Source organism: Mytilus galloprovincialis, chromosome 4, assembly GCF_965363235.1.
Source record: "Mytilus galloprovincialis chromosome 4, xbMytGall1.hap1.1, whole genome shotgun sequence".
Classification (NCBI taxonomy): domain Eukaryota; kingdom Metazoa; phylum Mollusca; class Bivalvia; order Mytilida; family Mytilidae; genus Mytilus; species Mytilus galloprovincialis.
In genome coordinates, this window is record NC_134841.1 from 71,688,997 (window position 1) to 71,700,533 (window position 11,537).

Below are 11,537 nucleotides of genomic sequence, written 5' to 3' on the forward strand. Positions count from 1 at the left end.
ACACTATTAATATTATCCACTTGTGGCGGGGGTATCATCAGTGAGCAGTAGCTCGCAGTTTCACTTGTTTTATTGACATATTGACCGTTGCCAAACAATCAGCTTGTGGTCAGTGATGTCAAATACTTTTTATTGTGATGGGTAAAAACTATGAAAAAAGATTTATTTTTTTAAAAGACAAGATTGTTGTATAACGTTGCTGAAGAGTTGACAATCTTTATCATTTTGCCAGGAATGTTTATATATATTTATTAGTAATTTTGTCTTTATGTTTTACAGGTTGTGCTAACATTAGAGACAAAAGGCTTTGACTGTCATGAAAAACATTCAGAAATCTTCCTTAAAAAATCCAAACATGTAAGTCATTATTTATTTTTGGGTAAAGCTGTATTGGATATTGAAGGCACTGTGTATATGTTTATATTAATGTTAAATAAATCCCTGTTAAATTGCACAAAAGAAGCATTGTTATTCTTTAAATTACAATTTAATGCTATAAATATGAAAGTACAAGTTAGAGCAAGCCTTTTGTTTGTTTTCGATGCATTGATTGAAAGTTATCATGAAAATCATGTGCAGTTATAGATTTTGCATTTTATTGAGATATGAAATATTGCTTTCAGAATGCTTTGCCAATCAAAACAGAGGAATCATGATAGTTATTTGTAATTTAATTATTGTAAATTATCGTGCCTATGAGCAAGTATGGTGTCATTTATGAGATCAACAACTCTCCTTGACCTCTGTAACATTATCCACAATATGTCAAGGACAAATATATAACCAGCTGATAGTTGGATGGTTCCAATAAACACAATTCATACCATCCAGTTATTATTTAGATCTTTGTTATGAGTTGCTCTATTATTACATAATTTGAATTGATACAAACATAAGGGAGATAATATTTATTGGAGGACTTGTTAAAGAAATAAAACTCTTGATTTATATTAAGTTGAATTTTACTTTTACAGCTGTTACATTTATTTTTATAGCTAATGAAAAAAAATAAAAATTTATAACATGTTTGATTTTGATTTTAATTTGTTTTTTGTAGTTGCGGAAATATGACAATGAAATGCTACTTTATAAAGATAGATTATTTGAATATGAGATTAACTTCCCTCCAAGGTAAGGATTGTAATGTGGAAAAATACTATATAACTGTGTGACTAACTTACCTCAAAGGTAAAGATTGTCATGTAGAATAAAGCTATTTGATTCTGTCCTTGTGTCCAACAAATATTTTCAACATTTTTGAACCACTGAACACAATTACTTCATTTTTAACCGGATTTTTGTGACAAAAATGTCGGTTATTGATTTGGGGATGTACAGCGGGCGGGCGGGCGGCAATCAAATGTTGTCCGTGCATTAACTCATGAACCGTTCAACCAAAGCTTTTAAAGTTTTAATATGTTATTACTGACAACTATACGAAGGTCAAGTTCAATAATGGCGATTTTGACTTTGACCGTTCAGGAGTTTTGGTTCTTGAAAGATTGAAAAATGGAGTTTCCAGTCGTGTCCGTGCATTTATGCATGAACTGTTCTACCAAAGCTTCCAAAATTTTAATATGCTGTTACTGATGACAAAATGGAGGTCAAGTTCAATAATGACGATTTTGACTTTTACCGTTCAGGAGTTATGGTTCTTGAAAGATTGAAAAATGGTGTTTCCCGTCATGTCCGTGCATTTTCTCATGAACCATTCCACCAAAGCTTTTGAAATTTTAATATGATGTTACTGATGACAAAATAGAGGTCAAGTTCAATAATGACGATTTTGACTTTTACCGTTCAGGAGTTATGGTTCTTGAAAGATCGTAAAATGGCGTTTCCATTCACGTTGTTGCATTTACTCATGAACCTTTCAATCTAAGCTTTTCAAATTTTAATATGTTGATACTGATGACAAAATGGAGGTCAAATTTGATATTGACGATTTTCACTTTCACCATTCATCAGTAATGGTTCTTGTGATATTGCCAGGACACAATAAATGTTAATAAATCTGGTTTGCTGTCGTTGTGACAGCCTCTTGTTAGTGAATAGCTTGACTGGGATGAGTCATGAAGTGTGAGTGCTTTTTTTTTTTTTTTTTAGATCTGTGGGACACCTACTTTCTATTTGCCAATGCTTTGCATTTTTCAACATGTTTAATGAAAACAAATATTTGCGACACACATTGTCAAAATCTACGGAACAGAATGTCTTCATATTTGGTCAGCAGATTGCAAGAATGAGATGTACTATAATTGAGAGCATTTTTTGGATCTGTTGGGACACAACTGTTGTTTTGTTTCCTGATAATTGGAACTACAAGTGGGGTATGCTTTGCACAACAACTTATTCATTCTTGTTTTTTTTCCTTACAGTTATCCCTTTTCTGAAGATGTCAGTGATGGTTTATCTTATATGAAAACAAGATGTCCGTCATGGTGTGACAGATTACTGCTCTCACATAGTGCCAAAAATATCATTGTACAAGTACGTGTTGAAATAAAAATAGATATGTAAAAAATATCATTGTACAAGTACGTATTGAAATAAAAATAGATGTGTTGACAAAAATGTTTAACAAATATTTGGGCTTTGAAAATGAATATAGAAATTAAAACTTGAATTTATACATGTATGAAGATATATTCAAAAACTAGAAGTCCATGAAGTTATATAACTTACATTTGGTTAAGCTTATTCACATGTGATTTTTAAAAAGACATTAGATTTACGGAAGAATTCTCTGATTCAGATTTAGATTTTTTTTTCGTATTTCATTTTTAGCCATCTTATATTTTTCTTTTGTCAGTTATGAATACTTTAGTTATTAAACATAGAATACACAAGTAAGTGATGCTGACTTGGTTTTTTTTTATCAACAATTTCAGAATGAAACAGTTGTTCCAAAATATGACACAATAGGTAAAGACAGCTGTATGGGAGATCACAAGGTACTTATACTATGTATAGTTGAGATTGAGTACTCAAATAATTGTCAGTTTTCATATGAGGTTAAAGGCACCACTTTATTTCAGAAACTGCAATTAAGAAAAACAATACTTATTCATCAAATAACTTAATTCTAGTAGGAAATGGTTTGGTTATACCCAGGGAATAGAAATTAATTTTCTTACTACAGTAAAAATTTGCCAGTTATAGAGAGATCAACTGCAAAAATTAAACATTACTGGTAGACAGAAAAGTTATTGCTGTATTTCAAATGAGGCTCAAAACTATGTGGTATGCTTTTGTATTTTTTAACAAATTCCTTATTATTAATACTCTTTCTGCCGTATAGTAGATCAGTGCAATAAAAATTTATTGTATTTTTTACTGGGATACGTGAAAAATAACACTAGTAGGAAACTTAAATACCTAGGCTTAGTTTCTTTTTGGGAGGAAGAAAACATAAGATATATCCTTATGCTGGAAGCCTGTAACAGCAACAAGGAGATTTGACATAAGCTGACCTGAGTATTTCCAGTGAGGTCAGGTATCAGTTATCAATTATAAAATGCTATCCTTGCACTTGAAAATTAATTGTTATAATACAGATGTCAAATAATGAAGGGAGTCCTTCTTGGAGATTGACAGTGTATATACACTTTGCTGCAGTCAAAAAGGTGCAAACATGTGGCAATCAAATATGATGGAGGACTACAGGACATAATTGTCAATCTGACAACTTGAAGTGTGAAAACTAGGTTTTATCATTCTTATATGCATAAAGACAAAAGTATCTACAATATTTATTTAATATTAATGATAAAAGCATCAATGTTAACAGCAATTGATAACTGTGGATAAATTGTATTTGAATAGGTGTATTTTGAATTTATATTTTGTTATTCTAAAAGACTTTGGTTTTTGAGTTATAAGCCCAAAACTGCATTTTACCCCTATGTTCTATTTTTAGCCGTGGCAGCCATCTTGCTTGAATGGCTGGGTCACCAGACACATTTTTTAATTATTTGCCATTGACTTTTGCTTAATTGATTTTCTTGTTTTATACAATAGGAGTAGGATAATTTATAAAAAAATATGTATGATTTGTTGTTAAATATGAATGTGAGAACATTTGATCAAACATAATAAAGTGTAAAGGAGCAACTCTTTGATCAGGGATATACTTCATATATAACAAGAAATGTACAAATTAAATCACATGATATTTGTATTGACACATTTTTGTTCTATTTTTAGCCAGTGTTTCTGTTCTTCCACTTAAAGAAAAGCCAAGGTAACCTTGAAGACAGTGTTGTTTCCTCCCAATCCCCCCTGCCTCTTGCAAAGTCTCTCTCTATTAACGGCAATATTATTGACCCTATAGACTTAGAGGATATTAATATTCATGATTTTGCTCAATTTGAAAGTGAACAGGGTCTTTCTCCTGAATTTAAGAGTAGCATTCGCAAGCGTGGAAGTGGAATTGAATTGACACGTCCAAATGGAGACAGAAAAATGTCATTTGTAGAAGCAGCAAAGCATGTACAGAAAGTACGCAGCGTTTTACGACAATGGCCAAAGCGCCCACGTTCACGTCACCACAGCTCTTCCTCAGAAGACAATATAGATTCCGACAGTGATGAGATTAAATCCAATGATAATAATAACATTGCTGGTAGCGAAGACTGTCTCTCAGAAAATACTACTGTATCTGATGTTTCAGAATCTCCTAGTAACAGTCCCATTAAATTACAAATAAACACTAATCCTGGTATTGGAAACACTAACACAAAGCATGTCTCTATAGAAACAGCCGAGCATGATGAGCATGTGTCACTTGTTAAACCCAGGACAGAAAATTCAACTCAGAAGATAGATGGAAAGAGGCATTGTCCCTGTGTTGTACTGTGATTGTTCATGTTTAGTTTATTTTTAGTAAGTTTATGTTATTTTTAGTTTATTATTTTATTTTTTGTTATTTTTAGTTTATTATTTTAGTTTCTATTAGTTTTTGTTTATATTTTATTTAGTTAACTGCACAGTATTTATTTCATCTTTATCCATACTTGAGTTGATATCTTTTAGAATTTTCTTTATATGCACTTGTTAAACATGTTAAAGAAACTAGCTATATTTTGAAAATAAGGTTTTCTAAAATCCCTATATCCTTTTCATGGGCTTGTGGTCATACAACTTTTGATAACAGTTATTGTACTCACACTCAATTATTGTACTCAAACTTAGAAATAAACGTATCATAATACTTAGTTTGATATTTCAAGCACAAGTTTTGAACTCTCAACCCCCGACCAAAAGCCTTGATCTGATGAATTCAAAAGAATTTCAAACAACAGTTTAGCACCAAAAGATTTACTGTATGTATGTAACTTGGACTGATGATTTGATTGTAAGGACACATTACTCTTTCACTCTTTTAGTTAATATATATTTTATAGTTGTTGTATTTTACTGTTGATTCATTGTGAAAATGACTGACAACCTTTTAAATAGTTACCTTGAATTTTAGAAGTACAAAAAAACTGTTTATGTTTATTTTCCTTTGAAATCCTCTCTAAGTTTACTTTCAAGTCAATGAAAAAAGTAATAAATATGGTTGTAGAGAGACTTTTGCAAGCTTCTTATACGCAACTTCCATAGCTTTGTCACATTAAAACTTTGTTGTTTTTTTGCATTGTAATATCTTTTCAGAGCACCTTTTTGTTAAATACTGTTTTTTTTTCTTCCCAAATGATAAATTATATACCGATTTCAGCATACCCATTGAATGTTTCTGGAATAACATTCATCACACGCACTCTAGACCAAATTTGGCAAAAAAACATGCTTTTAATACAATCAAAATTAATACAATCAAAATTTTAAATTCAAACGACAGAGAAAGAAAATCCTGATAACAGATAAAGCAATCTTATTATTATTGTTCCTATTGTCATTGATGAAGGATGCATAGTTTTCAAACTTAAATGGCTAACCAATATAAGGAAAAATTAGTATATAGGAATTTGTCATCAAGTTAACCAGATATTGTAGTCAGCCAAACTTAATTTTATGAATTTCAAATTAAAAGAACTGACTAAAATGTGTCAGTGTCAGTTTGTGAATTTTATAGTTTTGAGACTTGTTCATTGTTTGAAAGCAACTCTTCTGAGGACTCAGAAGAGTTGCTTTCAAACAATTTCCCTCATTTTTAAGCAGTTAAGCTGCTTTATGCGAGCACCCTAGAACATAAACATTACTGTACAAGCATTATTTGATACTTTAGAAATAGCTGAGAACAATGCCTGAGATAAATATTTTGACTAATTCTTTACACTATTCATGAATCTGAACGTGGCCAAGTTTGCTTTTGGGTTTTTGATTAACTGCCTATAGCACCCTTTGGTGCTTTGATTTCAATATGCATATACCTGAGATTAATTTTCTTTGGACCACTTATTTTTACAGGGTGCCTTTTTAACCATAAAATTCTTTGCTTGGACAGAAACTCTTTTAAGATTTAAAGATAAGACTGGCCTAAAGGTTTCATTTTACAGTTTTTACTAATTGATGGACTAAGATTTTTGCACTTAATATTTTCAGACTGGTAAAAAATTACGACACCACTAACTTTTTCAAACCTTTGTAGAATGATACCCAACATGAACAAAAAACACTACACTAATATTGTCCAGATGATATATGTATTTTGTGTAATGATATTATAAAAAGCTTCATTTATGCTAATGATATTATTCAAAATAATGGAAATGCATGGTAAACTATTAACAAGGTGGATGAAATATTAAAAAATAACAACACAAAATAAAACGATATAAGAACAGATTTGTAACAAAATGTGAGCTGGTTTCTCTAATTCATTGTCATTTAAAAATTTTGATAATTTTTTTTTTTAAACTTCTATGGCACATAATTGTTTATTTAATCTTTCTTTCATTTTACCTCATGAACTATGATATTATAGGAGGGTAATAGGTAAAAAATAAGGGCATAGCTGAATGGTGGGTGGCCCTATAGTGATCAGTTTGTAACAAATTGTGTCCGCTCTACATCTAGAAAACCATTATAATTTCATAGCTAATACTTAACATGTATATCAATCAACACCAGAGGGTATGTCATAATGTATGTACAACTTCCTAGGTCAAAGGTCAAGGTCAAAACTTTGGTTCCAATTTACATTCCCATGTTTTACATGTAGGGTAAAGATAAAATTATTTTACCACACATTATTCACAGCCGGCCCCACAGAGATGGCTCCAATCTCAATGATGTCTAGTTTAATATCTGACATGAAAATATATATCAATTGATAAGTGGATCAATTACTACTTTTAATGCATATACTGTTGATGTTATAAATATTTCCTCTGACAAAAATCAAAAGATGGTCAACTCTACTACTGAACATATCAGCTCTTCTAAATTTAAATTGGCAAAGTCAACTTTAGGAACCTATTCAGTGTTTACTTAAACAATGTACATATGGAATATGAAACTTTAGAAAGAATATAAAGGGTACATCCTGCTTTGGGATAGTATCTCTAACTTTAGAAAGAACGTAAAGGCTACATCCTGCTATGGGATAGTATCTCTAACTTTAGAAAGAACATAATGGCTACATCCTGCTTTGGGATAGTATCTCTAACTTTAGAAAGAACGTAAAGGCTACATCCTGCTATGGGATAGTATCTCTAACTTTAGAAAGAACATAATGGCTACATCCTGCTTTGGGATAGTATCTCTAACTTTAGAAAGAACGTAAAGGCTACATCCTGCTTTGGGATAGTATCTCTAACTTTAGAAAGAACATAAAGGCTACATCCTGCTTTAGGATAGTATCTCTAACTTTAGAAAGAGCGTAAAGGCTACATCCTGCTTTGGGATAGTATCTCTATAGTAAATCAATATAAATTTATGCATATGGTATATGAGCAAGGTAAGCCACTACCAAATTAGACTATTTACCGGATTTGTAATAACAAAAGCAACATGATGGGTGCCACATGTGGAGCAGGATCTGCTTACTCTTCCTGAGCACCTGAGATCACCCCAGTTTTTTGTTGGGGTTTGTGTTGCTTTGTTTTTTCAGTTTTCTAGGTTGTGTCTATTGCACTATTATTTGTCTATTTGTCTTTTTATTTTTAGCCATGGTGTTGTCAGTTTATTTTCAATCTATGAGTTTGACTGTTCCTCTGGTATCTTACGTCCCTCTCTTGAAGTTTTTTTTTTATTCATAAATGTAATGTGTGTAGGATGGTATGGTCCTGGTCTCAGATTCTTTTAAGACATGAAATGAAAGATTTCAAAGAATGGTTTCTCATGAGTTTGACTTTAATGAAAATTATACCAGGAAATATTCAGCACAAACTGTTATATACAAATACTTTAGAAATAAACTGAACACAGAAATTTGTATATGTCTTATCTTGCATGACTGAATTAAAAAAAAATTTGATAGAAATATATGTATTTTTTTTTAAATTTGATAAAGTTAAATTGAGTTTACAAGTTTGTACATACTTATCTCTCATATTTCTTTTTCAGCACCAACAGTTTCTGCCCCTGAATTGTTACAGCTCCCTACTGCAACAGAAGTTATTATCCCTAGTACACAAGTGAAAATTTCTCATGTTGACACAACAAAATACATTCATATACGTCAACAAAATGGAAAATCTACACGAGTATTTAGAGAGACATCTGTGTGACCAAGAATTATAATTTACTTCATATTCATAATTAATCAATCAGTTATTTTTTTTAAAAATAAAGATTTGCTGATGGATGTATCTATCAGTACCGTGGAAAGGAAATATTCTATTTGTAATACCTCAATAAGACATACTATACTTATGTGTCATGATGACATGTTCTACTTACTTACTCAATGAAACATGTTAACTAATGTGTCGTGGTGACATTTTCTTCTTACATGCTGATCTACGGGTTATGTGAGAGGACATGGTTGTTGATGGGTATGTGTTAATTCTAAGTACAACCCATTGCAAAAGTGTGTTTATAGTAAAGTTGATAGTGCGATGTAGCCATGTAATGTGTTAGGTGAAGCTTAATTTGAAAGAATAATTGCTGCTTACAATAGATAATATGAAAAGTGTACAAAGTTAGCGTACACACACATGACACATTTGTTTAGTTTTAATCTTTTTTTTTAAATTACTTTTTTCAACAAAAAATTTAAGGTTATTCTAAAGAATCTTGCCTAACAGAAACTAGATAAGTTGTGTATGAAAAATTGGAAGACAAATTAATGATGATTTATATACAGGACATTATTTTCTGTTTCAGTGTCTTAGTACACAACTAAAACTTATATTTGACTCCTAAAAGATGCAATATTTGTTATTTGATTGATGCCAATATTATAATTATGTTAGTCATATGAAATGGTTGGGCATTATTTTACACTTTAGACAATACAACTTGTATTGATTTAGGTAAACATTTTTCCAGTCATTTTTGTTTGTTCAGCATGTCTTGGTACAAAAAGTACTACAAATTTGTTATTAAAGAGACATGTACATGTATTTAATTATTATTTATTTATACAAAAAATAGTGCATTTATTTATTATATTCTCAAGTGATATTTTAATAAAATCACTTTCTAATAGTATAAAAAATATAGCATCTCTAAATCATAAAATATAACTTCCTATATCAATAATAATGCGTAGATTAATATTAGGTCAACAGGATCACAAAGTACTCGGATCATGAATTTATAACTCATTAATAATGATTGTCAAGTTATATTTGTGCATAGGTTGTGTAGGTAGAATGTTTGGCTCACAAGTTTTGTGTGAAAATTAACACATAAACAGTAGTTTTTGCAACGTTATGGAAGAAGCAAAGAGGATTTAGAATTGAAATCTTAAACTTCTATGTAGTGTAATATATTTGAAATCCTAAACTGGAAAAAGGCTTTTATCTCTATCTTAGTTCATATTAAATGGTTCAATTTGAAAATCATCTTCATAACCTGTCAATCATATAAACTCACTGTCAAAGTAAATGTACATGTACTCTGAATTTAGGCATAGAGTGCAAATGGCAAAGTAACCTGATTTTTCTGAAAATCATGTCTTTCAAATTTATATTCATTGCAAATGAGTGAGTGAGTGGGCTGAGAGCGTTCTTAAATTCACTAATGTTGATAGTTCCAGCCATTACCAGAAATATACCAAATAAGTAGGAACATTATGCCCAAAAAGTGTATCAAAACAATGCATATAAAAAAAAATTAGTGTGTCAATTCTAAGTTGTGTTTATGAATCAATCTCTCAAATTTTTTTCATGTAAAACTTGCATTAGAAGTAATATATGTTATGATTACTATAGACTTGTTTTAATTTTAGCAATAAATTTTAAAATGGCCATAGACTGTATAAAAGGTAGGGAGTCTATTAGGGACAAATTGCTTCTAATGTTAACACAAATGGTTATTTCAATATTAACACTAAATACAGCTTATAACAACATCAACACAATAAATGCTGCTAACAACAACAACAAAGAATAGAAGGATTTCATTGTATTTATATTATTTTTATTTTAGGAACAAAAAAAGGGATCTATTTTAATGTGAAAAGGTTTAGAAAAAGTAAATTCAACATAATTAAATTGTTAGTGGGATTGATGAACTTCATAAGTTTTTCATATTTTAGTAATAGAGATTGTGAATTTTTTCTAACATATCAGTCCATGCATTATATGCAGTCAGATGACATTTAAACCTACACACAGCTTTCACAAAATATGGACCCAAAAATTCCAGAAAGTAGAATTTTTTGCTTTATGACAAACACTTAGATGTAAATTCTTTTGGCAATAATGGTATGTTCCAACAGAAAACCCCTTTTGGCAATAATGGTAGGTTCCAACAGAAAATCCCAACTTACCAACAAAAACAAAAGTAAATTATATCATGTTATTGTTTACAAAAAGGATCATGTATTTGCATTTGAAGATGATGTGTCGTCCATCATTTTAATTTTCATTAATAATATTTGAATTAAAAAATGTGTATTAATTAACAATTTTATTATCATAATGGTTTGTTACTGTGTCAGATGTTCAGTAAAATAGTTTTTTGACAACTTGGAAAAACTTACAGATATTAAATGTAAATTTGCTAAATAATGATACCTGTTGCTATAAATAATCCATGAGATATAACAAAAGATATAAAAGCCTTTAAATTCCTGCTGCAAAAGGGAGGTAATTCTTGATTAGAACAGGAATTAAAAATTAGGTATATAGAACAAAAAGTACAATACTACAGGGTTAAAATATGCAAACAAGGTAAATGTTGGTAATGAGGATTATAGAACTGTAAATGATCATAAAAGTTGTTGAGTTAGATACTAAAAATATTCAAAATACGTGGAGTTCCATGATAATATTTGTGTCCGACTCATTTTGTTAATTATAACTTCTTTGGTCATCATATATTTATATATAGGTGCTTATTTATGTAGTGTAGTAGATTAGTGTACATATGTGTAGCAATAGAGATCTGTACAGAATATTTACTTTTGTTAATCAGGT

At 30.3% G+C, this 11,537-nt stretch overlaps 1 protein-coding gene across 2 annotated transcripts in view; it reads left to right on the forward strand.

The window, feature by feature from the left end:
• The window catches only part of LOC143072865 (inositol polyphosphate-5-phosphatase A-like), a 71,012-nt gene extending 62,234 nt beyond the window's left edge, over positions 1-8,778 (forward strand). Inside the window, exons 13-18 of one of the 2 annotated variants that reach the window (XM_076247990.1) lie at positions 280-357; positions 1,058-1,131; positions 2,379-2,490; positions 2,892-2,954; positions 4,207-4,243; positions 8,515-8,778. In XM_076247990.1, the coding sequence (XP_076104105.1) occupies positions 280-357; positions 1,058-1,131; positions 2,379-2,490; positions 2,892-2,954; positions 4,207-4,243; positions 8,515-8,678 (528 nt within the window). In that variant the 3' untranslated portion in view covers positions 8,679-8,778. Of the gene's footprint in view, positions 1-279; positions 358-1,057; positions 1,132-2,378; positions 2,491-2,891; positions 2,955-4,206; positions 4,885-8,514 lie in introns of both variants that reach the window. The other variant, XM_076247989.1, reaches the window with a different exon arrangement.
• The last annotated feature ends 2,759 nt before the right edge of the window (positions 8,779-11,537 follow it).